At 40.3% G+C, this 27,054-nt stretch overlaps 1 protein-coding gene across 1 annotated transcript in view; it reads right to left on the bottom strand.

The window, feature by feature from the left end:
• KSR1 (kinase suppressor of ras 1) overlaps positions 1–27,054 on the bottom strand; it is a 191,008-nt gene that overhangs the window by 35,382 nt on the left and 128,572 nt on the right. The window contains exons 3-10 of the mRNA XM_040336675.1: positions 22,432–22,579; positions 17,708–18,164; positions 15,406–15,410; positions 13,830–13,890; positions 11,193–11,276; positions 5,976–6,037; positions 5,589–5,695; positions 4,949–5,117 (exon numbers count right to left, since the gene is read on the bottom strand). Of these exons, the coding sequence (XP_040192609.1) occupies positions 4,949–5,117; positions 5,589–5,695; positions 5,976–6,037; positions 11,193–11,276; positions 13,830–13,890; positions 15,406–15,410; positions 17,708–18,164; positions 22,432–22,579 (1,093 nt within the window). The remainder of the gene's footprint in view (positions 1–4,948; positions 5,118–5,588; positions 5,696–5,975; positions 6,038–11,192; positions 11,277–13,829; positions 13,891–15,405; positions 15,411–17,707; positions 18,165–22,431; positions 22,580–27,054) is intronic.

The raw sequence follows: 27,054 nt of genomic DNA, 5'->3' as shown, positions 1-27,054 counted from the left end.
TAATAAAGTTTATTTAAAAATAAAAATTACACTTATGGCAAAATATACCATACCTAGTATAGCAGTGGTGGAAGTTTATTTCTGGAACTGCAATTTCCCTGAAGCACAGGCCTATGGGTTAACATTCTTGACTTCCAACACTAATATTTTGGTTTCGCTTTCCACAAAGGGCACTTTCTGCATGGGGCGTATGCTGTCAAGCGTGGGCATGTTTTGCTTTGCATGCTCCAGTTTTCCCCTGCAATCTAGCTGACATAATGGAGACTTACAATAGGCACACAAGTAGAGAAACTGCCCCATTTACTTGACTGTACTGACATAACCCTATCAGACACCAACTGCCTGCAAATGTTATACTTCCTTGGAAAGTGAAAGGCAGATATTTATTTGGTTTATGACAGGACCATGAAGGTTGTAGCTGGGCCCCCCATGGATAGTCACCAAACCATAGGCTCCTGAATTAATCTGCTCCAGCTCTTACTAGAGGTTAAAATTAACCTGCCAGGAAGTGGTCATTGCTGAATGTTTTTTAAGGGATAAAAACAACAAAAAAAGTCTGGTGCCAGGAAACCGGCACCAGACTATTAACACAGAGCAGGTGGCTCAGCCCCAGCCCCTGCTCACTTAGCAAAGCATTTGACAGCAACGTGAGCCAAAGGCTCCTACTGCTATTAATCTACCCAGGGAGGAGGAAGACAGCGGCAAGAGCTGATGCTCTCGTGCACATCGCCGGAACGGATTGGGTTTAGGCAAGTATAATTAGGGTTTGCAAGAGATTTTGCAGCACAGAAGGTTTTCACCTTAATGCATAGTATGCATTAAGGTGAAAAGCCTTAAGGCCTTAGAATCAATTTAAGAGCATAACTGTGTAATATAGTATAGCATAAATAAATATTAACATGTGTATTTAAAGGTCTTCGATTTTAATGGTTCTGCTATAAATGATATGAACACTGAGACTGTATAACACATACAGCCCATGAAAATTTCTGGTAAATAATTTTCCACTTCTCAATCTGCAGAACAGTAAGGGATGACATGAGCACAAAAGAATTTCTGTAATGCAGAACAACTGAGAAACCAGCCAAATCAAATGTAGGTCTTATTTTTTCCAGGCAAAAGTTGACTGAACTTCAGTGCAGCAATGTATAGGACAGACCAAGAATCTGTTCGTCTTATGTCAGTGAATGAGTGAGGGGTCTGCACAGCTGCCAAGGGACAAAGTCAAACAGCTACTGCTTTAACTTGCTCCATTATGCTATTTTTACTTTGGCATCTTGCTGAAATAAATATGAAGTGTAAAAATAACCACATCATTTTTACACTGAGCACTTATATATTTTTTTTTAATAAAAACATAGGGTAAATAGAACCAAGAAACTATCCCTGAACATTGAGCTTACACATTTCCCGAATGTCTACTTTTTGTTTTCTTGGTAAAAGTCAATAAAAATTGTTATTTGAATAATAAATAAAAAAGGGGGGGGGGGAGAAACTATCCATTTGATCTTGGGTTTATTATCCAATGAGCTAATAACCTACAACATTCACGCAGGATAGTTCAGATGTTTCAAACTTCACTGGCTACAGGTCTACTCCAGGTAGTAAATTCAGAAGCAGCATAACAACCTTGGAGACTGCACCCAAGAAGCCCAAAACAGAAGCTGCAACATAGCCTTAGGCAGGCCATACATGGTGCAAATTTTTTCCTGCAACCCCAGGTTGCAGGAAAGAAATTTGTAAAATTTTCCCATCAACAGAGATAGTGCCGACAGGGGAAATCCCTCCTGCCGAGTAATTGTCTGCTCCCAGCGGGGGGTGGTGGAGGGCAGGGGGAGCCATCCCACTAGGAGAAGACCGCAATTATCGCTAGCAAGTTATAGCAGCTGTTGGCAATATTCACAACTGAATCCGGCAGGCTGGTTGTACCAAAGTTGATCAATTGATCAACTTGGTATATTCAGTCTGCCCACACAGTACGAATCTCAGCCAGTTACTGCTGTCCACACTGAGTGCAACAGTTTGAGGCTTTGTTTTAGTATCTTTATAGCACCAACATACATCAATTAGCCATAACATTATGACCACCCACCATAACCCATCGAGGCATGGACTCCACTAGACCTCTGAAGGCATTCCTATGGTATCTGGTACCAAGCCGTCAGTAGCAGATACTTTAAGTCACGGGGTGGGGCCTCCATGGATTGCACTTGTTTTTCCAGCACATCCCAAAAATGCTCGACTAGATTGAGATCTGGAGAATTTGGAGGTCAAGGCAATGCCTCAAACTTGTTGTCGTGTTACTTTTCTTGAAAGTAATCTTTAGATCAGGCCACCTTTTTCCATTGCTTTGTGGTCCAGTACTGGTGCTCTTGTGCCCATTTTAGGTGTTTTTGGCTATAGAGATGGGTCAGCCTGGGCACTCTGACTGGTGTGCGGCTCTGCAGTTCCATATGCAACAAACTGCATTTCAGCAAGTTTATTTTAACAATCCGAGTTACAGTAGCTCTTCTATTGGATTGGACTACACGGGCCTGCCTTTGCTCCCCATATGCATCAATGAGCAGTGGCCGCCCATGACCCTGCCACTAGTTTTTCCTCCTTGGACCACTTTTAGTAGGATCTGACAACTGCAGACCAGGAACACCCCACAAGAGTTGCAGTTTCAGAGTTACTCTGACCCAGCCATTACAACTTGGCCCTTGTCAAAGTTGCTCAAATTCTTATGCCTGCCTGTTTTTTCTACTTTCAACACATCAACTTCCCACCCACTTTCAGCGTTATTCACTTTACCTGTCAGTGGTCATAATGTTATGGCTGATTGGTGTGTGTTTGCATATGGTGTTTAACCCAAAAAATCTATGTAAATATCATGTTATGATAATTAAATCTAAATCTAAACTAAAAATACCCCCCGTCACCACTCATGGAAAAAAATTGACTGTCCAGGTTGAAATTCCTAAAGATGAAAGATAACATTGCTGACACAATTCAGTGATTCAACACAACACAACACACATTCATTTTGCCAATCTTTGATTTTAGATACTCAGGCTTGCAAAACAAGTTGTAAGCACAATAAAGAAGGTAGATATTGTTCATGACCACTGGGAACAAGCCATGATAAACGTTCACAAATTTCTTTATACACAAATAGGGCACAAAGACAAATTTTGTATATGCCCGTTGTGCAATGTTATTTGTCTGGTACAAGGTATGCTAGGAGTTAACACCCCGTTTGGCTAAAGCTGTGTTCATATGGATTAAAGATTACAATATATAATTCATGTAGCATGCAAAATGACAGAAAGGGTTCATTATTAAAGACGACGACAGACAGACTGTAGCTGTATTTAGTGGAGATGGTTAGCCCTTAAGTCTTGCTATTAAGGCAGTGCTCTCACCTTCCTTACTGCCAAAAATCTCAAGAACTAATGGCATTTAAGATTCAAGTTAGGCAAGCAATCCATCATAATTATTCATGGCAAATACAGGGTTTATATGTTTATTTAAGCCTTCCCTTCTTAAACAGAATTTCCAGAGTAAAGCTATATCGCTCCTGGTGACTGCTACTGTACATATGACTCAGAACCAACCCCATTTTACAGAAATACTTACTAGTTGGCTCACACTTCATATTTTAGATACAGTAAAGCTGCAAATGAAACACATTCTTTGAAATGGACCACTACGATATACTCAGGTGTGTAGAATACCTGATCCCTTCCACTGGCTAGTACATTACTACAGAAACATGCCACTGTGGGGGGCCCCACCTTAAGTGTTCAATACCTACAGCTTTGCAGGGAGCAGAAAATCAACAGTTTTTCAACACATGGGCCTCAAGAAAGGCAAGTATATTGCCTCTATTTTTACAGGCTGTATTATGTGTAGAAATGACTTTGTGGATTGTCTTCCCGTTCTTGGCTTCTTTGATATGGTGTTTGTACCTCTTTCCCACTATATCATACTGACTGACAGCACAGCTTACATTAAAGTGTTTACTGCATCAAAGGTACCAACAGTTCAGACTTTTGTGGATCTAAGTGCTAGCTCACACCAGATGCAGTTCCGTGCGCTTTTTTTCTGCACTAACAATGCATGCACAGTGTTTTTCCATGTATTCTAATAGCTCTTGTCCACACCATGCAGTCAGTTTCCGGTCAGGTTCCAGACCGTTTCCAGTGCAAAAACTGACCAGAAACTGACTGCGTGGTGTGAACTAGAGCCATTGGAATACATGGAAAACACCGTGCATACATTTTGAAGATACGAAGAAGTGGCCACACTTAATTATTGAGGCATAAGTACACCATAAAAGCAAGTTTCTTCCATCCCTAATTGCTGAGCATAAAAAATAAAATAAATGGGCTCTCGCAAACATATACTGTATCTTCAGGCTGAATTTAGAAAAAAAAAATGTTAAGTATTTTAATTTAGCATACGGTTGAGGGTAACACTAGGCCCTGTAAATTAGAGAGGAGAGCTGCTCTGGCAAATGATCTGCATGCGAATGTAGATCAACCAAATCACAAACCATGTAGATCAACCAAATCACAAATACTGTAAACAACTACAAGACCCTACTGACACTGTTGGGCTTACTTAGGAGCTGTGTGTTATTAGCATTGGTTCAGGTAGTTGGTAATAGGCCTCTCATCTCTGACTCACTAAATAAGGGTTTGAGTATATACATTTCATGGGTAAACACAATGAATGATAAAAATGTAAAATTCAATGTTAAAATTCTTGCATAAGCTCAGCTGTGATTGGTTATTTTTATTATGTACAAGCATCATTACTGGAGTCAGCGATATTTTAATATTAAAAAGCAAAAAACGTAGCACACTTTGGCCTATGCAAGAATTGGGAAAGGAAGTACAAATAAAAATATGCTTTAACACAGTGTAAGCATTTTCATTTTTGGGTTCACCATCAAATATGTTACCTGGAAAATTGAAGCGGCTGTCTTTGAGCCCCATGGGAGAAGGGTTTGGTGGTGTGATTGCACTGGGAGGATTTGAGGTCTGAAAAGGTGCTGGAGAAGAAGGTGTAGAAGACGTAGTTGAAGATGGATTGCTGCTTGAATCCAGGTGGTTTATTGCTGGAGGGTGTTCCTGCAAACCAAGGTTATGAATGTAATGAGACTTGAAGGAAACTATGAAAAAGTAAATCCAAAAGTAATTAAAAAGTTGAGGGACGACCGCTTAGGTCAGTGACACCTAGATGGTAGATTGAAAGCAACAATGCATTTTTCCTATTTTTTACCAATTCATACATTTATGCCATGTATCTTTACTGGCAAATTGACAAATGTTACTATTACCAAAAGAAATACATCCCTTTGCATGTATGAAGTTGCTTAATTTTGAACTTATACAGGCCTGAGAACTTGCTCCTCACCCCCATGTTACATAACTGGAAGGGAAGTTAGTCAAACGATCCTTTATACCCTAATTTCTTTACTCTTGTCAAATGAATGGAGCTATGTAAACGAGAGTGAAGTTCTGCTTTTAATTAAATTGTATTAGGAGGTGCTCTGTTCTGTGCCCTATAGGCATCAACATTTTACTACAAGACTGTAATACCTTTTTAGTGAGAGCTTTGGGAAGAGTTCCAAATAGTGGTTCTGGCGGTCTGTCCACCTGGTTGTTAATATCTGATGGGACAGATTCCGTTCTTCTTATTTTTGGTACTGAAAATAATAGAAACAAAGATGACTGTTTACTGAACTGTGTCGTACAGACCTATTATTTTTAATTACAACATAGAGCAAGGACAAAGACGTGTAAGGTACCCATCCCGTACCCAACCAGAATCAAATCTTACACAGGTCTGACAAAAAATGTTCATTGCAATAGGTGAACATGGGTTACTGCTCTTAGAATGTAATCTTCTGCTGCTTGCACAGTTTATTAAAGTGTTGGTCTTTAAAACATGTACTATTAGGTAAATTAAAAGATTGATTTACTTACAAGGAAGAAATGATATTCTACAAGGAGGTGCTTCTTTTGTACATTTGTTATGGCATTTTAACCTGAAAGTGTAAAATGAAATATTTGAAAAATACGGGCAAAACTGAGTTTTACTTATTTTGGTAAACATGGAGAGCAGTACAAAGAACAGAAATTTTCTTCATAAGTTGCTGTAGAACTCTAGCATTCTTAACTATATTCAGCGTGGGGCACAAGGCTAGCTAATGTACCAAAAACAGGCCAATGTGAGCAGAAAAAAATTAAACAAACGAGAATTGAAACAGGCAGAATAGGAAAATGAAGGAGTTGGTGTGATATTGGGATAAGGCTCATAATATGCTGATGGCACCCACGTAAAAACCATGTTCTGGCAAGAACAAATATACATATGCAAGTCTATATAGGAAAAAATAAAGTAATTTTAACACAATGCAAGACTTCATATGTTCATACTTTGATAATTCTCATATATTTGTATACAGACACTAGCTTACAATTGCATTCATGAAAACAAACTACAGTAATTTGCCAGACCTACCTTAATGACCAAAAAGATCCTCTAAATGGAGCGTGCCATTAACAGATTAGTTTAAGGTATGTTTGGCAAACCCAATAATGTGAGAACGAGGTAAAGGTTTGGGTAGGACTTGAAGGCGCAGTTCTCCTGTTTTTGCAGGTAAAAAATGTGCATTTATTTTTATTTTTTCTAAAAGAATCTGCAGAGCATTACACCCGTGATTAGCAGATTACGGATGAAATGTCCAGCTCCTGCAGACTCTAAGACCCCATACACACCATTAGATTTCCTGCAGATTTTTGTATTCGATTTACCAAAACCATATGAGGTCAAACCTTAAGGGTTTAAATTTGTATGCAATCAGGCAGGCCATGGTTTTGGCAAATCTGAAGACAAAAAACTGCAGAAAATCCAATAGTGTGTATGGGGCCTTAGTATAGCTGTGTGCTCATACCTCCGATACAGGCAGCTGTCAAAAACAGAAAGATCAATGATCCACAATGATGCTCACCAGCACCCTTGTAGTTCACTAAAAACTACAAGCCATCAATAGCTGATGATACTTGAAGTCTTGAGGAAACTGTGAATGAATGACCTGCCCATGTGGACGGAGCCCTGCACAGCCGCACTGTTTTCAAATTGTGACAGCGGATGTGGAAAGAAGATCCCTGGCCTGCTGTCACAGGAAGGGGGGAGAAGCTGCAGATGCTGGAACATCTTTTATGTTCCACTCTAAAAAAAACATGTAACATGTTCAAAAGGCAAACTTATACTTTAAGGCTAGGTTCACATATAATGTTGGTGCGGGACTGCCTGAAAAATTACATGCATTTCCTGCACCAAAAACACACTGCTGTTTAGCAGATGTGTGGGGGTGTCATTAATTCTCATTAGCACCCCCACGCATCGAAAACCATGAAGCAGTTTCTCGTGTGCAGAAACACATAGCACCAAACGGTTTCCAAGCGGCTGCAGTTCAGGGACCTTAACCTTGTGTTTCTCAAATGTACAGCATCCTATTCAAATGAATGGGCTCCTGTGCCTGCGCAAATGCGACTGCAGGGGAACCGAATGTGAACCTATCTTTAGTGTTTCACATCGAAAAAACAAAACAAAACATCTGCTACAGGAGAACTGACATGATTTCCACTGGCAAGGCAAGAGTAGTAGACTAAACACAGCTATCAAATACTACCCTCATCAGCTGACTCCCAGTGCTGTAGGAGTGAATGGCAGCTAGTGCTATAGTGAAAAGTTGTGCTGCTCATCCGACACCTTTTGCCATCTCAGTCATTCAAGGAACTCGCTACACTTCCCCAATACATCACGTCCTGTGAATGGTCAGTGGAGATACGAGATACTGTCATCCAACTGCTCCTCCTCCAGTCACAGAAAGCAATGCATTGGGGGCAACATTAGTAGTAGTTCTGTGAATGACAGAGGGCAGGAAAGTGGCAGAACTTCTCTGTAGCAGCCGCTGCACAGCACCAGAAGACAGCTGCTCAGGGCAATTTCCCTCAACTGTGAGTAGGCAATGAATGCAAAGTTTTTTCATCAAAAACCAGAGCCTGCGGGTAATACGACACACATTATTACACATAACCAATGTGTATGGTATCTGGAGAAAATAATGCCCCAAAAAACAAAAACTTCAGCTTACACATCTACAGTCGGGTCCATAAATATTGGGACATTGACACAATTCTAATCTTTTTGGCTCTATACAGGGAGTGCAGAATTATTAGGCAAGTTGTATTTTTGAGGATTAATTTTATTATTGAACAACAACCATGTTCTCAATGAACCCAAACAACTCATTAATATCAAAGCTGAATATTTTTGGAAGTAGTTTTTAGTTTGTTTTTAGTTTTAGCTATTTTAGGGGGATATCCGTGTGTGCAGGTGACTATTACTGTGCATAATTAGTAGGCAACTTAACAAAAAAAAAATATATACCCATTTCAATTATTTATTTTTACCAGTGAAACTAATATAACATCTCAACATTCACAAATATACATTTCTGGCATTCAAAAACAAAACAAAAACAAATCAGTGACCAATATAGCCACCTTTCTTTTCAAGGACACTCAAAAGCCTGCCATCCATGGATTAGGTCAGTGTTTTGATCTGTTCACCATCAACATTGCGTGCAGCAGCAACCACAGCCTCCCAGACACTGTTCAGAGAGGTGTACTGTTTTCCCTCCTTGTAAATCTCACATTTGATGATGGACCACAGGTTCTCAATGGGGTTCAGATCAGGTGAACAAGGATGCCATGTCATTAGTTTTTCATCTTTTATACCCTTTCTTGCCAGCCAAGAACGTTTCAGCTTGTGTGTCTTGTTCAGTGGTGGTCGTCTTTCAGCTTTTCTTACCTTGGCCATGTCTCTGAGTATTGCACACCTTGTGCTTTTGGGCACTCCAGTGATGTTGCAGCTCTGAAATATGGCCAAACTGGTGGCAAGTGGCATCTTGGCAGCTGCACGCTTGACTTTTCTCAGTTCATGGGCAGTGTTTTTGCGCCTTGGTTTTTCCACACGCTTCTTGCGACCCTGTTGACTATTTTGAATGAAACGCTTGATTGTTCGATGATCACGCTTCAGAAGCTTTGCAATTTTAAGAGTGCTGCATCCCTCTGCAAGATATCTCACTATTTTTGACTTTTCTGAGCCTGTCAAGTCCTTCTTTTGACCCATTTTGCCAAAGGAAAGGAAGTTGACTAATAATTATGCACACCTGATATAGGGTGTTGATGTCATTAGACCACACCCCTTCTCATTAAAGAGATGCACATCACCTAATATGCTTAATTGGTAGTAGGCTTTCGAGCCTATACAGCTTGGAGTAAGACAACATGCATAAAGAGGATGATGTGGTCAAAATACTCATTTTCCTAATAATTCTGCACTCCCTGTATACCACCACAATGGATTTGACATAAAACGAATAAGATGTGATTTAACTGCAGACTTTCAGCTTTAATTTGGGGGTATTTACATCCAAATTAGGTGAACGGTGTAGGAATTACAACAGTTTGTATATGTGCCTCCCACTTTAAGGGACCAAAAGTAATGGGACAATTGGCTGCTCAGCTGTTCCATGGCCAGGTGTGTTATTGCCTCATTATCCCATTTACAAGGAGCAGATAAAAGGTCCAGAGTTAATTTCAAGTATGCCATTTGCATTTGCAATCTGTTGCTGTCAACTCTCAATATGAGATCTAAAGAGCTGTCACTATCAGTGAAGCAAGCCATCATTAGGCTGAAAAAACAAAACAAACCCATCAGAGAGATAGCAAAAGCATTAGGTGTGGCCAAATCAACTGTTGGGAACATCCTTAAAAAGAAAGAACGCACCGGTGAGCTCAGAAACACCAAAAGACTCGGAAGACCACGGAAAACAACTGTGGTGGATGACCGAATAATTCTTTCCCTGGTGAAGAAAACACCCTTTACAACAGTTGGCCAGATCAAAAACACTCTCCAGGAGGTAGATGTATGTATGTCAAAGTCAACAATCAAGAGAAGACTTCACCAGAGTGCATACAGAGGGTTCACCACAAGATGTAAACCATTGGTGAGCCTCAAAAACAGGAAGGTCAGATTAGAGTTTGCCAAACAACATCTAAAAAAAGCCTTCACAGTTCTGGAACAACATCCTATGGACAGATAAGATCAACTTGTACCAGAGTGATGGGAAGAGAAGAGTATGGAGAAGGAACTGCTCATGATCCAAAGCATACCACCTTATCAGTGAAGCATGGTGGTGGTAGTGTCATGGCGTGGGCATGTATGGCTGCCAATGGAACCGGTTTCTCTTGTATTTATTGATGATGCGACTGCTGACAAAAGCAGCAGGATGAATTCTGAAGTGTTTCGGGCAATATTATCTGCTTATATTGAGCCAAATGCTTCCGAATTTATTGGACGGCGCTTCACAGTGCAGATGGACAATGACCCGAAGCATATTGCGAAAGCAACCAAAGAATTTTTTAAGGGAAAGAAGTGGAATGTTATGCAATGGCCAAGTCAATCACCTGACCTGAATCCAATTGAGCATGCATTTCACTTACTGAAGACTAAACTGAAGGGAAAATGCCCCAAGAACAAGCAGGAACTAAAGACAGTTGCAGTAGAGGCCTGGCAGAGCATCACCAGGGATAAAATCCAGCGTCTGGGTGATGTCTATGCGTTCCAGACTTCAGGCTGTAATTGACTTCAAAGGATTTGCAACCAAGTATTAAAAAGTGAAAGTTTGATTTATGATTGTTAATCTGTCCCATTACTTTTGGTTCCTTAAAAAGTGGGAGGCACATATACAAACTGTTGAAATTCCTACACTGTTCATCTGATCTGAATGTAAATACCCTCAAATTAAAGCTGAAAGTCTGCAGTTAAAGCACATTTTGTTTGTTTCATTTCAAATCCATTGTGGTAGTGTATAGAGCCAAAAGATTAGAATTGTGTCTACGTCCCATTATTTATGGACCTGGCTGTATCACACATGTAGCAGCAGTAAGAAAAAAAAATCCCACAAAAGTGATTGGACACACATTAATGGGATTTAGCACAGTAAACATCTGCCCTATAGCATATACATCACAAAAGAGTCTGTGTGATTTTCTCATAATGTCTTTATGTGGAATCAACAAACACTTGCATTAAATAAATCATGAGAGTCAAAAGGTAAAACTCACCTGCAGTGCTTACATTTCACTCCAAACATCATACTTTTTTGACAAACGTGACATATTTGAGATAACCAAGATTTTGTAGAAAATCTGTAAAACAGAAAATTATGTAATTTACTAACTTTAAGCCTGTGGCAATAAAGTAGTTATGCAAAATATTACTAAACTGCTTTTAGAGTCTGTGTACACTTACCCACTCCATTAACACAATGAATTATTCAGGTGTGAGCATTCAACATACCACCCATCTACTGTTTATCAGGCTTCCAACCAGCAGTGGAAAGAATTATGAAGCCGTGCAAAGAGCAGTGACCCAAAACAGCAAATTCTATTTTAGTTGACTTCAGATTAGTCATTGAGCGCTTGCTCAACAGAGAGATTGATACGGATTACTTCCCTGTGTTTGCTACTTTTTTTTTAATAAGTCCACAAGGACAAAATACAGAAGGGGGTACCAGTGTGCAAAAAACATCTTGTAGCGAATATCCACCGAACTTAAAAATGGAAATTTAGAGAACATCTATATTTCGTCAAACTTCAACATTTACCTCAACCAATCAGTTATTTCATTTCAACAAAGCAAAATGCAGCTCCAAGGCTACCACTGCTTGTAGATGTCCAGCTTTTTCTGGCTGCCTCCTTCAAAAGACCAGATACCCCCCTTTCTTGGGGGTCCACAGCCTTGGACCTGTAAAACACCCAGCCGGAAGCACCTTGGTCTGAAAACTGCACAGGGTTCCGTATCCACAGGGTCCATCACCAAAAGGTTGCATTACAGCGATTCCTCACGAGAGTTGATCGTCCACTGAAGCAAGGCCTGGATACCAATCATCTTAGCACAGCAGCTACCTGACTGGATCCAGAACACCAACCTCTTTATCCCGACAGGGAGCCTTAGAGAATCTGGTAATTGTGCAGAAAGCTGCACATTAGTGACCATCACCTTCGACACCCGCGAAAAAAAAACAACCTAAGGCTACCCTAGGGGGGTGGGGTTATATAGAGGAGGACTTCCTGACTTATATGGTCTAACTTGCCCAGAAAAAGTTCTGTTAAGGGCTTACACAAGTACTGTCAATGGAAGCCTGGTGCACTGCCTGGCCAGCTCAGTACTAGTCTTTCAATGCTCTCTTGGTCCTAATAAGGGGCAGATAATGTCAAACGGGATGTTTGAGTCAGGGGCAGCGTGTGTAAGAACAGACCACCTCCTCTGATGCATACAGCTAATGCCACAGGTGTCTTCCACTTCTAAAAGAACAGAGCACCAGAATAAAGAGGCACTCTAATGACTTAGCAGGACCAGGAGTGCCACTTGATCTGTAGCCGATAAGTTGGCCATACATAGATCGAAATTTGGTCAGTTCAGCAGGGACCAGACGAATTGTGATCCATGTATGAGCAGGCTGATTGCTGTGGGGTTTTTCCCAAACAATCACTGCTGTCAGCTATACCCGGCAACACTGATGTGTTGTGATGGCAGGGAAGGCTGCCCATCAAAACACAACAGCACAGAAAAACAGTAGTTATTCCCCATTCCACCTCAAAATGTGTGGATGGGGAATCAGATTATTTTTTTTTTTTTTTAAGATTTGAATCCGTTTAGCGTTTAACAGTACAAAGCATATTTTCTATGAATGTTGCAGTTACAAAGAGAACAAAGAACATATATTTGAAAAAAGTGAGCATCTCCCATTAATAAAGAAGGGTGCGTTACGTACTTATCAGTAGCAATTTTTATTGCTATAAAGCGCAACCTGTGAGCAGGTCAAATATCATATTAGTAAAGGCACCCGTTATATAGCATGTGCAAAACCACAAACTGTAATCTATCAAGGCCTAGCTGGGCCATACATATGATAAAAAAGGTATAGGTACTCCTAGCCTTAAAAAAGTGACCCTAAGTCCCCACTGCATACTTAAAGTGGTTGTAAACCTACTTTTTGGACTTCTACCTATAGGCAAGCCTAGAATAAGGCTTACCTATTGGTAGTGGAAATATCTCCTAAACGTGCGCTGTTTAGGAGATGTTCCACTTGTAGTCCGCCGTAAATTCCGATGCATGCGTGGGGTAGAAACTAAACTAAGTGCCGTTTCTTCCTTAGCTTGTGCCGTTAAGCGCGGCTCCCGTGTGCATTCGTGGGAGTGACGTCAGGCGGTTCTGGCGAATCAAAGAGAAGATGGAAGCTGCCTACACAGGGGACATCCCTAGATTCTTTTGCAGGCAAGTGGCACATAATGGACTAGTATGCGATGCATTTACAGGCTTTGCAGCTATCAAAAGAGGAAGTAAAACCCATCAGGGTTTATATCCTCTTTAATGTTCATTAGGATACAGTCAGCTTAAATCCAACAGAAGAGGGAAGAGTTAGACAAAAGTGAAGAGAAAAAAAATGGTGTCCTAGTAGCCTAAGAGATAAGGCGGTCCAGATCTTTTTTTTCAACCCGCTGTCTGAAAGAAAATAAAAAGGACTACTGTATGACCAGCTTTAATTAAAAGGTCTTACAATAGATCTTTTTTTCCCCCCAAGCAGCTCTATCTAGCCGTGTGTCATTTTAAAGTCTGCTAAAAGGGGACTTTTTCCATGTACTAACACCTTGGACACAATAATACAAACTAATATTCAAATAATAATCAAGCTTTACCTGTGCGTTACTGAAAGCCCTATATCTCGCCGTACCATCTGTGGTGATCCTTGAGGAGCATCTGTAAGAAAGGATATAGACCAAACAGACTTATTACTTACACTAATAAATAAAAGAACAGCCATTTCACTGTGACATTGTACAAAGTTATAACCATCCCAACACAGCTAATGTAAAGTGCATGTGTGCCTCGCGAGGTATATCTTGTATACATGTACAGCGATGATTACTAGGTTGGGTTGCAAAGATAATGAAAACTCCCCTAATGGAGCCGTTTTAGACAAGATATGAAGTTTTACAGATTATGACAATATTTGTTCAAGTAGTAGATGGAAAAAACAGGTATATATACAGGATATACAGAAGCTTTGGCAGAAATGTGTTTTTTTACTGACTGTTATTCAAGTATGAAAAAGAAAGGACAGTAAGCAGTTTGTATAGACAAAAATCTGCAAAAGTTACATATTGTATATGTCATGAAAACATTTATAAAACATTTAATGCAATATAGCAAAATGTTTCACAATACTTCAGTTGATACTACTGGAGTATTATTATTGGGGTTGAAATAATATGGTTTATAATACCAGGTGAATAGTCAGAGGTATGGATATGCAGCCCTGAAGGATACGGATATATACTATACATCAATACCTCTGACTATTTAGGGCACAGGTGTCCAACACAAGGCCCGCGGGCCGAATCTGGCCCTCCAGGCCATTTCATGGGGCCCTTGCACCTCTCCTGCAGCTGCAGCCCTCCTCCAGACCCCTACTTTTAACTTTCAAGCAATCCAGCTTCTTCCCAGCAACAGCATAAGGAAAGAGTGTGCACTGTGATGTAAGGGAGAGTAGGGGACTCAACTTCTGATGGTGGGGTGGCTCTTGACATCTAATGTAAGGGGAGGGGATGCTCTGGACATCTAATCTTACAGATACAACCGGCCCTTTTGAGGACAATCATAATGCTGATGCGGCCCACAATGAAATTGACACTCCTGTAGGGGGTACTATAAACAATATTATTTCAACCCTCTTTGGTTTCTGCTACAAGTCATACAATGGTTTATTTTGTATTTATTTTTTAGAATTACAATATATAACTAATTTGAATAAAGACAGCAGGATGTCATGTTTAGAATAAATTTCATGGTTCAAGCCTTTGCATTGTAAGCAATTAAATTACAACGCTAATGGCTCCAAATTCTGATCCCTTTAGCTGGGATAATTTTAGAATTGTTAAGTGCAAACAAAAATGCATTGTAAGGTGAAACACAGGCATGCACAGTGACAGGAGGTTGCTTATCCAGCAGAAAAAAAACACACACACACACACACACACACACACATATATATATATATATATATATATATATATATATATATATATAAATCACACACACACACACACACACACACACATTTATATATATATATACACACACACACACACACACACACACATTTATATATATATATATATATATATATACACACACACACACACACTCTCCATGTATATATACATGCTGAATTGCGTTCCACGTCATCCATATATGTAGAGTTTGATGGCTTACCATACCTGCAAAACAAAAAAAAAACAAAAAAAGAGAGAAGAAGGTTTTAGGATACAGACAACCATATATTATTTCAAAACCTTACATTGCACTGGTCAATTTCCCCTAAAATTTGTCCCTTAAAATCCCAAATGATATATGATTTATGCCCGAATGGCACTGCATGGGCACTCCTAATCTGTTATAGGACCCCTGCCCTAACACAATGACATATCTGTAGCAAGAACCTGGCAAACATGATGTTCTTTTAACTTTTTCCTCTACATCCCATTAGATAAAAGGGATAAGATCCTATGATACTGGGTGTTAACGGTAATTTTGATCTGCTTTAATAATAAAGGGTTTGAAAAAAAAATGTGAAAGATCCCTTAGAGAATGTAGCACATTACTATTAGGATTCCTTGTAAAATTACTGAAATTAAATGAGTAGATGATTGGATTGATAGAAAAAAATTACAGCAAGCACCCGGTAAAGGCTAAAAAGCTTTAAATGTTTCAAATGTGCTTCACATCCATTTGATTTTTTTTTCTTTTTTTCTTTTACCTTCTGATGTTTTTATAGATTTTGCTGGATGAAATATCAAATGTGGCCGAAATATTTTTTAAGGGGCTGTAGAGAAGATAAACGGATTTGTAAAGGGGGTTGTAATAGCAGTGATCTCTTGCAGTCCCGTGCAATGGGGTTGATTTATTAAAGGCAAATAGAATGCACACTCTGCTAATCCGATCTCCAACTCATTCTATGTGTGCAGTCTTCTAAAATCACTTGAAGCATAGATGACCCTTTTCACACGCGCACCTCTGTAAATCGGTATTCGCTCACACAGCGGGGGATTTCTCTGCTGATCCCTGCTGAGCAGGCAAATGATAGGCAAATGATAGGTCCATGTCCACTATGCAGAGCGGACACATACACAGTCCCACTCTCTCCTCTGTGGAGCAATCGGATGGAAATTGACCGCCTGTACTTTTCCATCCGATCCAACATTTTGGGAAAAAATACCCATACCAAGGTCAACAGTAGAACAAGCTTCCTAGAAATCCAATAGTTCCAAACATGTTCTAACATTACAAAGGGCTTACAAAATAAAACTTGAATGAGAATATTCTACCCACTGCCCATGCTATACTGAGTAATCAATTACCGTTAGCTTCAATCACGATATCCTTTAACTATTTTATCTAGTGCGTCTCATACACGTAAAGCAACCTGTTGGCTAGCAAAAAATAAAATAAAAAATGTCTTCTGTGAATGTCCTATGCTGCAAGTTATGCTTCCTCCCACCAACCCTCATCACTACAGGATACAGAAGTGATGTGCAGTTAGTTGGAAACGCTAACCAACACACTCTCAGAAGTCGGCAAGCAGCATCACCTGTGGCTCTACAGGACGGTAAAGATTGGACTTGTCATGCCTTGGAACGCTACATACTTAAAGTGGAATTTAGTCAGAAAATGTAATCCTGCTAGATGACTTCAGGCTGGCCCCTTTTGCTGGTATAGCTATGTTAACCATTACAAATAAGTGTCTATACTGTTTAAAATGCAGTAATATACTGCTTGAACCTGCGCTGCACATGCTCAGTTGCTCTCCATTTTTAGGCATTGCAGAGTTTGTAGAGGCCGATATGCAAACAGCCTTAAAGCGGAATTAAACCTTCCCATTGTTTTTAGCCGAGGAAGCTGCTTTCAACTTCCATGGTGCTGCACATGTAATCACCCATGACACCAGCCATTTGCTGGTTTGGCAGTTTGGTTAAGGAAACAAGGAAATTTAACAGTCAGCAATCCCGGCATTCCAGGAACGTAACTTTTTTAAACTGTTAAAATCAATGTTTTTTCTTTTAACAGCGTGTAAATTGAGGGGTTCAGTTCCGCTTTACTTCTGTTCAGGGGCTCTGAAATTCAGCAAAATGGCAGCCTCCAGCAAGTAGAAAAAAAAAAAAGAATACTGAAGGGAATTTACAGAACACACTAATATTGGTAGCATATTATGAATGTGGAATGTATGTTCCTCGCTAAAGAACATTTTTGTTTATCAAGTTGTTTAGGGGTACAGTTCTGCTTTAACAAGCTCAATTTTTTTCATGCTAGCTTTAAGGTTCACGTTAAGTCTTGTGTATGCAGATCTCTCTGTTATATGGTCTTTTTTTGTGTAAGTTTTGTTTGAAGTGTGTAATATTCTTTATTACCTGATGGACGGAGCTTCATAAAATGTTAAACATTATACGTACAGTGTAATACAAATAGTCTGATCAAATATACAAAGAAATTGATCTCTGAAATAATCATTTATACCTACTTTAAAGAAGGAACTTCATCTATTCTGTTTCCAAGCTGGGATTCATGTGATTTGCTTCTTTTAAGTGTTGAAAAATTAGGGAGCAGCTGCTGAAAGACTTTGCGGCTAGGTGGAGGTGGTGTCCGAGGAGGCTTTAACTTCATTTGCCTCTTTGACATGGGTGTGGTGGGTGGAGTTATTGTAATTCCATGAGGAGTCCTCAATGTTAGCCTATTGCTTGGTGTGGAAGAGGAGAAAGGATCCTGGAAGTTCTCAGGACAAATATAAGGTCCATGGGGTTCAGAAATGGGGATGGCAGACACCGATATTGAGCGAGGCTGATGGCTGTTGGCCTTTGGAAATGGAGTGTTTAAAATCCAAACTGCCCCCACCGGTGATGAGAGGTCAGAAGGAACTTGTGAAGAACTTTCCTTGCGGTGTTCATGAGGATTCCATAATGTTTCCTTCATATCACCACCTAAACAAATATAAAATTACAGATAAATTATTTCACAAATGCTATTAGAGTAAATTAACCCAAATAGCATAGATAACTTCAGAAAAGAGCCTGCTCATCATTATAGTTGGGATTTGCATGGAAACTAGAAGACAGATATTGGATTTCTGTGATGGCTACTACATTAGATGTTAAAGTTTACAACTACTATTCAACAGAATGTTCAGCGCATCATTAAAAAATAAAATAAAAAATTATGCATAATTAAAAAAAAAATACAAGTATCCTTTGAAGAAATTCCCCCCCCTCCCTCTTCCCCACTGACCTCAAGATACCATCCCAAAATTTACAGTCGTGTGAAAATATGAGTACACCCCATGAAAATAGTTGACTTTTTCAGCATATTGTGGATAGGCAAACAAATCTCAGCCATCGATAAAGGTGATATACGTGAATAAATTACACATATACCGTATTTATCGGCGTATAACGCGCACAGGTGTATAACACGCACCCTAACTTTAAGAGGAAAATTTTGGCAAAAAAACTTTACTTACCTATTCTCTCCCCCCCCCTGTACATCTTTTGATAGTTTTATTAAATGGCTGAAAAGGCCATTTCTTCTTTTGCTCTTAATAAAGTATAGCATCTTTATTTGTAGCTTATTTGTAGCTTCCTAGTGAGCCTGTCACTGATCGTCTGTTCCCTGTCATAGGGAACGACGATCAGTGACGTCACACGCCCAACCACACCCTCCCATAGTAAGAATCACTCCCTTTTGGCACACTTAACCCCTACAGCGCCCCCTCCTGGTTAACCCCTTCACTGCCAGTGTAATTTTTACAGTAACTAGTGCATTTTTATAGCACTGTTCGCAGTAAAAATGACAATGGTCCCAAAATAGTGTCAAAAGAGTCCGCCATAATGTCGCAGTCACGATATATAAAAAAAAAAAAAAAAAAAACGCTGATCGCCGCCATTACTAGAAAAAAAAGATTAAAGCGGTGTTTCACCCTAAAAAACAACTTTCTAGCATGTCATTCAGCATAGTAGCGCGAGCTAAAGTATGACTATTTTTTTTTTGGCGCCATACTCACTGTTTAATCGCGTAGTAAAGTTTCAGACTCCCTGCGGGGAATGGGCGTTCCTATGCAGAGGGCTCGTGATTGACGGCCGGCTCTGGCGCGTCTCACGAAAATAGCCGGAGTAGGTCTCGGCTCTTCACGGCGCTATACGGCACCTGCGCACAGACATCGGAGCTGACTGCGCAGGCGCCGTGAAGAGCAAACTCCTATTTTGGCTATTTTTGTGAAGCGTGACGCGCCATAGCCGGCCATCAATCACGAGCCCTCTGCATAGGAACGCCCATTCCCCGCGGGGAGTCTGAAACTTTACTACGCGATTAAACAGTGAGTACGGCGCCAAAAAAAAATATAAAGGCATACTGTAGCTCGCGCTACTATGCTGAATGACATGCTAGAAAAAAATAATTTTTAGGGAGAACCCCCACTTTAATAACAATGCAATAAAACCATCCCCCATTTGGTAGACGCTATAAATTTTGCACAAACCAATCAATAAACGCTTATTGCAATATTTTTTACAAAAAATATGTAGAAGAATACGGCCTAAACTGAGGCAAAAAAACGTTATTTTTTTACAATTTTTTGGGGGATATTTATTATAGCAAAAAGTAAAAAATATTGTTTTTTTTTTCAAAATTGTCTCTCTATTTTTGTTTATAGCGCAAAAATTAAAAACCGCAGAGGTGATCAAATACCACCAAAAGAAAGCTCCATTTGTGGGGGAAAAAGGACGCCAATTTTGTTTGGGAGCCACGTCGCACAACCGCAAAATTGTCAGTTAAAGCGACGCAGTGCTGAATCGCAAAAAGGGGCCAGGTCCTTCAGCTGCATAATGGTCCGGGGCTTAAGTGGTTAAACAGGAGGAAAGTGGATAAGGGGGCATATATTGATGCAAAATAAAGAGCGATAAATCTAAAATAGAATAGAACTACCTTTACCATAAACGGCACTATATTTGAATAGTGTTTAAAATGCACCTTTAATGATTATGGACATGTGAATATCATAGGTGTCCATAAAAGGTTCTCCAGTGCCCTATTGTGAATGAAAAATTCTCACATATGTAACACTGCCATATCCTCAGACTCTACAATGTAGAGGTCACATTACTGAAATATAGCTAAATGTTACTTATTCTTTTGGGTTTCTAAATTCACTTCTGCTAAATAAAGAAGAACTTAAGGGGGAAGTATCTGATCTTATCTCTTCTGGTTTGTTCTAGGCATATGTCTCTGCCACTTACTATGAACAATGCGTTTCGTATTGATTTAGGTTTTCCCTTCTTTTCGTGAAGCTTAGTTACATCAACTACCAATGAGTGTGTGGACGTCTCATTGGGAAATGTAAGATTTGTTCTATACAAAAACCAATGCTCTTGGTTGGATTTCTACTTTGACATTTGAGAAGTGAAAGGCACTTAGTGCAAGTCAAAGTCAGCGTAGGCCTCTACCAGGAAATTCTAGAGCCCTTTGCTGCTCGCCTCTGCTGACCAGCTTTATAGCGATGCTGATTAAATTTTCCTGCAGGACTTGGTGCGCCCACACTGCCAAAAGTACCGATACCTGGTTTAATGATCATGGTATCACTGTGCCTGATTAACCAGCAAACTCACCTGACCTAAACCCCATAAAGAATCTGTGGGGTATTGTCAAGAGGAAGATGAGACACCAAACCCAACAATGCAGAAGAGCTGAAGGCCACCATCAGCAACCTGGGTTTCCATAACATCTCAGCATTGCCACAGGCTGATCACCTCCATGCCACACCGCATTGATGTAGTAGTTCATGCAAAAGGAGCCCTGACCAAGTATTGAGTGCATACTACTACATGGACTTACTTTTCAGTAAGCCAACATTTCTGTATTAAAAAAATCCTTTATTTTATTGATCTTATGCAATATAAAAAACATATAAAACATCTGAGATACTGAATTGGGCTTTCACTAGCTGTAAGCCATAATCATTAGAAATTAAAGAAAGAAATGCTTGAAATATATCACTATGTGTGTAATAAATCTCTATAATATATAAGTTTCACTTTTTGAATTGAATTACTGAAATAAATTAACTTTTTGATGATATTCAATTTTTTGGAGATGCACCTGTATATCATGGAAAATGCAACAGAGCATAAGCGGAAGTGACAAACCAGAAGGGGAGGGCATAGATGTCCATCTATAGTGGATAATTTCACTACAGACACTATTGTGACACATGCACACCATGCAGTGACTCGTTAAAACACTTATTTTTGGCACCACTGATGAAGTTGTTTCCTAGAAGCAAACATGTTGGGATTTTTTCTTTTGTGTTGGATAGTTTAGCATACGGTTATTAAAGGGCTCTTTTGGGCTCGTAGGGATGATAAGCATATAGAGCAACTTGGCAGAGGCTGTAAGAGTTGGCATGCTGGGCTTTATGGAGAATAGTCAAGCCCTTCAGTAGTCCGTGTATCCACAGTTAAGAGCTGAAGACTTCTTTCAGTAAAATTGGGGCACAATTGCATAGCCCCTGTATGTCTAATATTGTTAATGCATCCCAGAGTGAGTTACACGCAGATATATACCTATCTTGACCAATGGATAAATAGCCCTTTATCCAGATACAAGCAATCTTGGGATGTTGAGTCATTTGGGGTCTTAATGCCCCCCTTGTAAGAGCACATCCAAATGCAACCAGATCTCTTCATTTACTGATCTGAATATTTGAGCATCCGATTAGGATCCTGCCCTTAGCACACTGTCGGTATTCTTTGCATGGTCTTTGAGACCCTGCTACCAATATTCACCACACAACGTGTATTTCTTATGTCTGGATCCAGGGCTTTTTTTCAGGGGGAACTCAGTTCCACCACCTCTGGCTCAGACCCTTTGGTGCCTGCTCACCACAATCACTTGTAAACACAGAAGTCTGGTTTATGTGTTTACAAGTGACAGCTCTGCACTCTGTGTGTAATGCAATCCTGGTATTTAATGCCCCTTTAAGACCCTTCTACTGTTTGTGAAATATGAACAGGGTCGTGGTTGAGTTCCTGCACCTATTTTCTGAGAAAAAAAAGCTCTGTCTGGATCCCAAGCAAAAATGTAGCAATAGTGTGTGTTGTGTCTTTAGTCAAAAAATATTATGTCTGTACTAGATAAGATAATTCCTTTTAGCATTGATATGGCCAACTGTTACAAATGGATGAGTGTAAAATGCTTTACCTGACCAGGCTAGCTTCTTTAAACAGGTAAGAGCCCCATTTAGCCTAGAACACTCTTCTGTGCTTGCTCCATATCTCTTCATGGTCTCTTTCACTTTTAACTCATTCATCTCCAGTAAGGCATCTAGTGTTAATACTTCAGGTATTTTCTGCAAAATAATAAAAATAAAATTAACACACATACAATTAACAAACATATGATGTATGCTCTTCAGTATCTATTGTTATACATTCCAAAAGCGAGGACTGTAGACTTTGACGGTCGTCAAATTAAATTCTAATAATGAACTTTTTTTATTTGCTCCTTTTTGGTGTGTTAAAGACTTATTTTTTTCCCCATAAAAATAACAAACATGTCATACTTACCTGCTCTGTTGCAGTGGCTTTGCACAGAGCAGCCCAAATCCTCCTCTTCTCTAGTCCCTCTTCTGTGATCCTGGTCCCTTCCTCTACTGGTGCACAACCATGTTGGAACAGGAAGGGGCCATCCCCAAACTGTTCCCACAAATTGGGAGCATGAAATTGTCCAAAATGTCTTGGTATGCCGATACCTTAAGAGTTCCTTTCACTGGAATTAAGGGGCCAAACCTAACCCCTGAAAAACAACAATCCCCCCTCCACCAAATGATTTGGACCAATGGACCAATGGACAAAGTAAGGTCCATAAAGACATTGATGAGCGAGTTTAAGTTGGAGGAACTAGACTTGCCTGCAGAGTCCTGACCTCGACCTGATAGAACACCTTTGGGCTTAGCGGAGACTGTGAGCCAGGCCTTCTCACCCAAAATCCATGCCTGGCCTCACAAATGCGCTTCTGGAAGAATGGTCAAACATTCCCATAGACACACTCCTAAACCTTATGGACAGCCTCCCCAGAAGGGTTGAAGCTGTTATAGCTGCAAAGGGTGGGCCAACTCAATATTGAACCCTACAAACTAAGACTGGGATGCCATTAAAATAAGTTCATGTGCGTGTAAAGGCAGGCATCCCAATACGTGTGTGCGCATATACATTTTATAACACTGCACACATTTATATATTTATTTTTGATTTAACACAGTGAAACATGTCAGAAAGAGGCCTGTATGTGGGAGGGACATGGTTTATGGTCCAACCCTTGTCTAGTTGTTGGAAACCAAAATATGCTTCTGAAGCAGAGATTGGCAGGAATTTAAAGCATTTAAAGCAGAGCTCCACCCTAAAGTGGAACTCCTGCTGATCGGAACCCCCCCCCCCTCCGGTGTCACATTTGACACCTTTTAGGGGGGAGGGGGGTGCAGATACCTGTCTAAAGACAGGTATTTGCACCCACTTCCGGCCACACAGTCTCGGGCAGACTGCGGGCATGACGTCACCTCCCGTCCCCCCCTCCTGTTGTGTTCTGGGAACACTCGGCTCCCAGTACACAGAGGGAGCCAATCGGCAGGCGTAGCTCGACTCGCGCATGCGCCGTAAGGAACGGGGCAGTGAACCCGGAGCGCTTCACTTCCTGGTTCCCTCACAGAGAATGGCGGGGGGGCAGCAGAGTGACGAGCGATCGCTCGTCCTCTGCTGCGGACGGCGCTGGACTCCAGGACAGGTACGTGTCCTAATATTAAAAGTCAGCAGCTGCAGTATTTGTAGCTGCTGGCTTTTATTTATTTTTTTTCAGCGCACATCCGCTTTAAACTATAGCAGAAATATCAACTGTTCTAAAACAATCGTGCTTTCTTGTAGTTTTAAGCATATCAATTAACTGTAAGCTTCCTGATGTTATTTTGTTTCTGACTGACAGATACTGATCTTCACACTCTGTACCAAAACAACTGTTTCACATTTCAATATAGACATTAAAAAGAGAAGAAGTAGAGTAGCTGTATTGAACATGAATCCATAAACCTGTAATTAGAGGTATATTATCTCTGTAGATTATGGCGTGTTTCCATTCCTAGAAGTCACTCTACACAAAACACAAAACACTGGTATGAGGCTATCAGCTGTATGTATATGTATGTGTGTGTATGTGTATTTGCTTTTGTTTTTGTGTGTGTTTTACCTTTTCCATTCGATAATACTGGAATAGATAGATACTTTAAGATGGAATAACTAGGAAGTATTCTCTCCTTTGCACAGATACAGAGAAGAATAAATAGAAATGCACAGGAACAAATGAAGGAGTCAGGTTTTCGCAGACAGGCGCGTGTGTGCTGTGGGTGGAAGGCTGCTCCCTTCTGCCCATCATACTTGTTTACAATGCCTGGCTATTTTTGCCTAGGAGAACTACTAGACAGCAGCTGTGCAACTCCTCTGACTTGTTTACATGATGCTCGACCCCAGCATCGGCCTCAACTGTGTTCTACCAGGAATTTCCAAATCTCTAACAGAAGCAGTGCCAGGGAGTGCATACATCAGCTATAAATGGTGAAGGATAAAAAAAAAAAAATTGCAAATCAGGTTTATGAAGCTAAAAAGGATATTTATACTAATATTATGAGGACTAATATAATTAATTTGCAAAATGTATCATTATTATTGTCAATGGAGAGCTTTTTGCGACTTACCTGCATCTGCTAGTGACAGGAAATGTTATATCCCTCTGCTTATTTGAACAGATAAATGATCAGTTTATTCCCTTTACCTATTGAATTTGATGTACCAGAAATTGTAATTATATAAATAAAGACCTCCCACATCACAATTAAAAATGTTAATTTAAGACTACTCCTCTTTCATTTCTGCATTACTAGTATGTGGTTTACTCATTTCAAGGTTGCCAAAGCTCACCAGTGCATTAACATGGAATCAACGAATCTCAGAGTGATAACATAGTAACTGCAAAACTGGAGTCAACTGACACTGCCTAACACTACTAATAAATAAATAAATGCTGCCTCTTTCAGTTGCTTTACAGACTGCGGCAGAGTCGGGTAGTTTTAACCACTTCCATACAGGGCAGTTATACACCCATCCATACCAGGCCTATTCTGGCACTTCTCTCCTACATGTACAAATCATATTTTTTTGCTAGAAAATTACACAGAACCCCCAAACATTATATATGTTTTTTTTAGCAGACACCCTAGGGAATAAAACGACGGTCATTGAAACGTTTTATCTTGCACGCCATTTGCGCAATAATTTTTCAAACGCCTTTTTTTTGGAAAAAAATTGTTTCATGAATTAAAAAAAATAACAAAACAGTAAAGTTAGCCCAATTTTTTTGTAAAATATGAAAGATGATGTTACACCGAGTAAATAGATACCTAACATGTCACGCTTTAAAATTGCGCACACTCATGGAATGGCGCCAAACTTCGGTACTTAAAAATCTCCATAGGCAACGCTTTGAATTTTTTTACAGGTTACCAGTTTAGATTTACAGAGGAGATCTAGTGCTAGAATTGTTGCTGGCACTCTAACGCACGCGGCGATACCTCACATATGTGGTTTTAACGGTGTTTACATATGTCGGCGGGACTTGCGTGTGCGTTCGCTTCTGCGCGCGAGCTACTGGGGACAGGGGCGTTAAAAAAAAAATTTTATTTCTTTTTTTTTTTTTTTTACATATTTATTTATTTTTTTACACTTTTTTTTTTATTTTATTTTTTTTATTATCACTTTTATTCCTATTACAAGGAATGTAAACATCCCTTGTAATATGAATGTGTGTGACAGGTACTCTTTATGGAGAGATGCAGGGTCAATAAGACCCCACATCTCTCCTCCAGGCTGGAAAGCATGAAATCGGTGAAAAAAAATTCACCGATCTCATGCTTGTGGTTGCTTAGCAGCCGCAATTGCGGCTTTGTTTACTTACGGGGACCCGGGCGTGACGTCATCACATCGCGCCCGGGTCCTCCGACGGTCATAGAGATGACTGGTGACCATCTGGTCACCAGTCATCTCTATGCTTCCTGCCAGCGCCGGACGATTCGTTCTCCGGGCCCCCGATGGCACGGGAGAGCCCGGAGAAGCACCGGATGGCGGCGGGAGGGGGGGGGGATGTCCCCTCCCGCCGCCTGTAAGAACGATCTAGCGGCGGAATCGCCGCTATGATCGTTCTTACGTTGTGCAGAATCGCCGGCAGGAGAGAAGGATATCTGAATGATGCCTCTCGCTGCAGGCATCATTCAGATATCCACCCGGAAAGCCCAGGACGTCATATGACGTCCTCCTGGATCGAGGAGGGGTTCCTGCCGCCGTCATTTCACAATGACGCGGTAAGGAAGTGGTTAAATAGCACCACTTTTAAAATATGCTGCTATTAATGCACCAAAATGAAAAATACTTGCCTCCAGGATAATGAAACGGACGCATTTAGGAGCAACTATAAAAGTTGCCATGCCAAGCTGACCAAAATTGCACCGCACATGTGTGAGATCGGCAGGTGCATGCTGGGTAGCCAGCATGCACGGAATCCAGGAAGAAGGACACTGTAGCTTCAGATGCCCACACTGGAGATGGCCTTGCTGTGCAGAAACTTCACAAAGTAAAAAAGCAATGCTGCACAGATAGAAAGCTGGGCATAGTTTACAGCAGGCATGTCCAAAGTCCGGCCCGGGGGCCAAACGTGGCCCCCCTGTTGATTTAATATGGCCCCCCTGGGGATTTGGATATATATATATATATATATATATATATTGTT

The sequence above is a fragment of the Rana temporaria genome, chromosome 2 (assembly GCF_905171775.1).
Source record: "Rana temporaria chromosome 2, aRanTem1.1, whole genome shotgun sequence".
Classification (NCBI taxonomy): domain Eukaryota; kingdom Metazoa; phylum Chordata; class Amphibia; order Anura; family Ranidae; genus Rana; species Rana temporaria.
The sequence above is the reverse complement of the archived record's forward strand: the minus strand, read 5'-3'. Positions and strand labels throughout refer to the sequence as shown.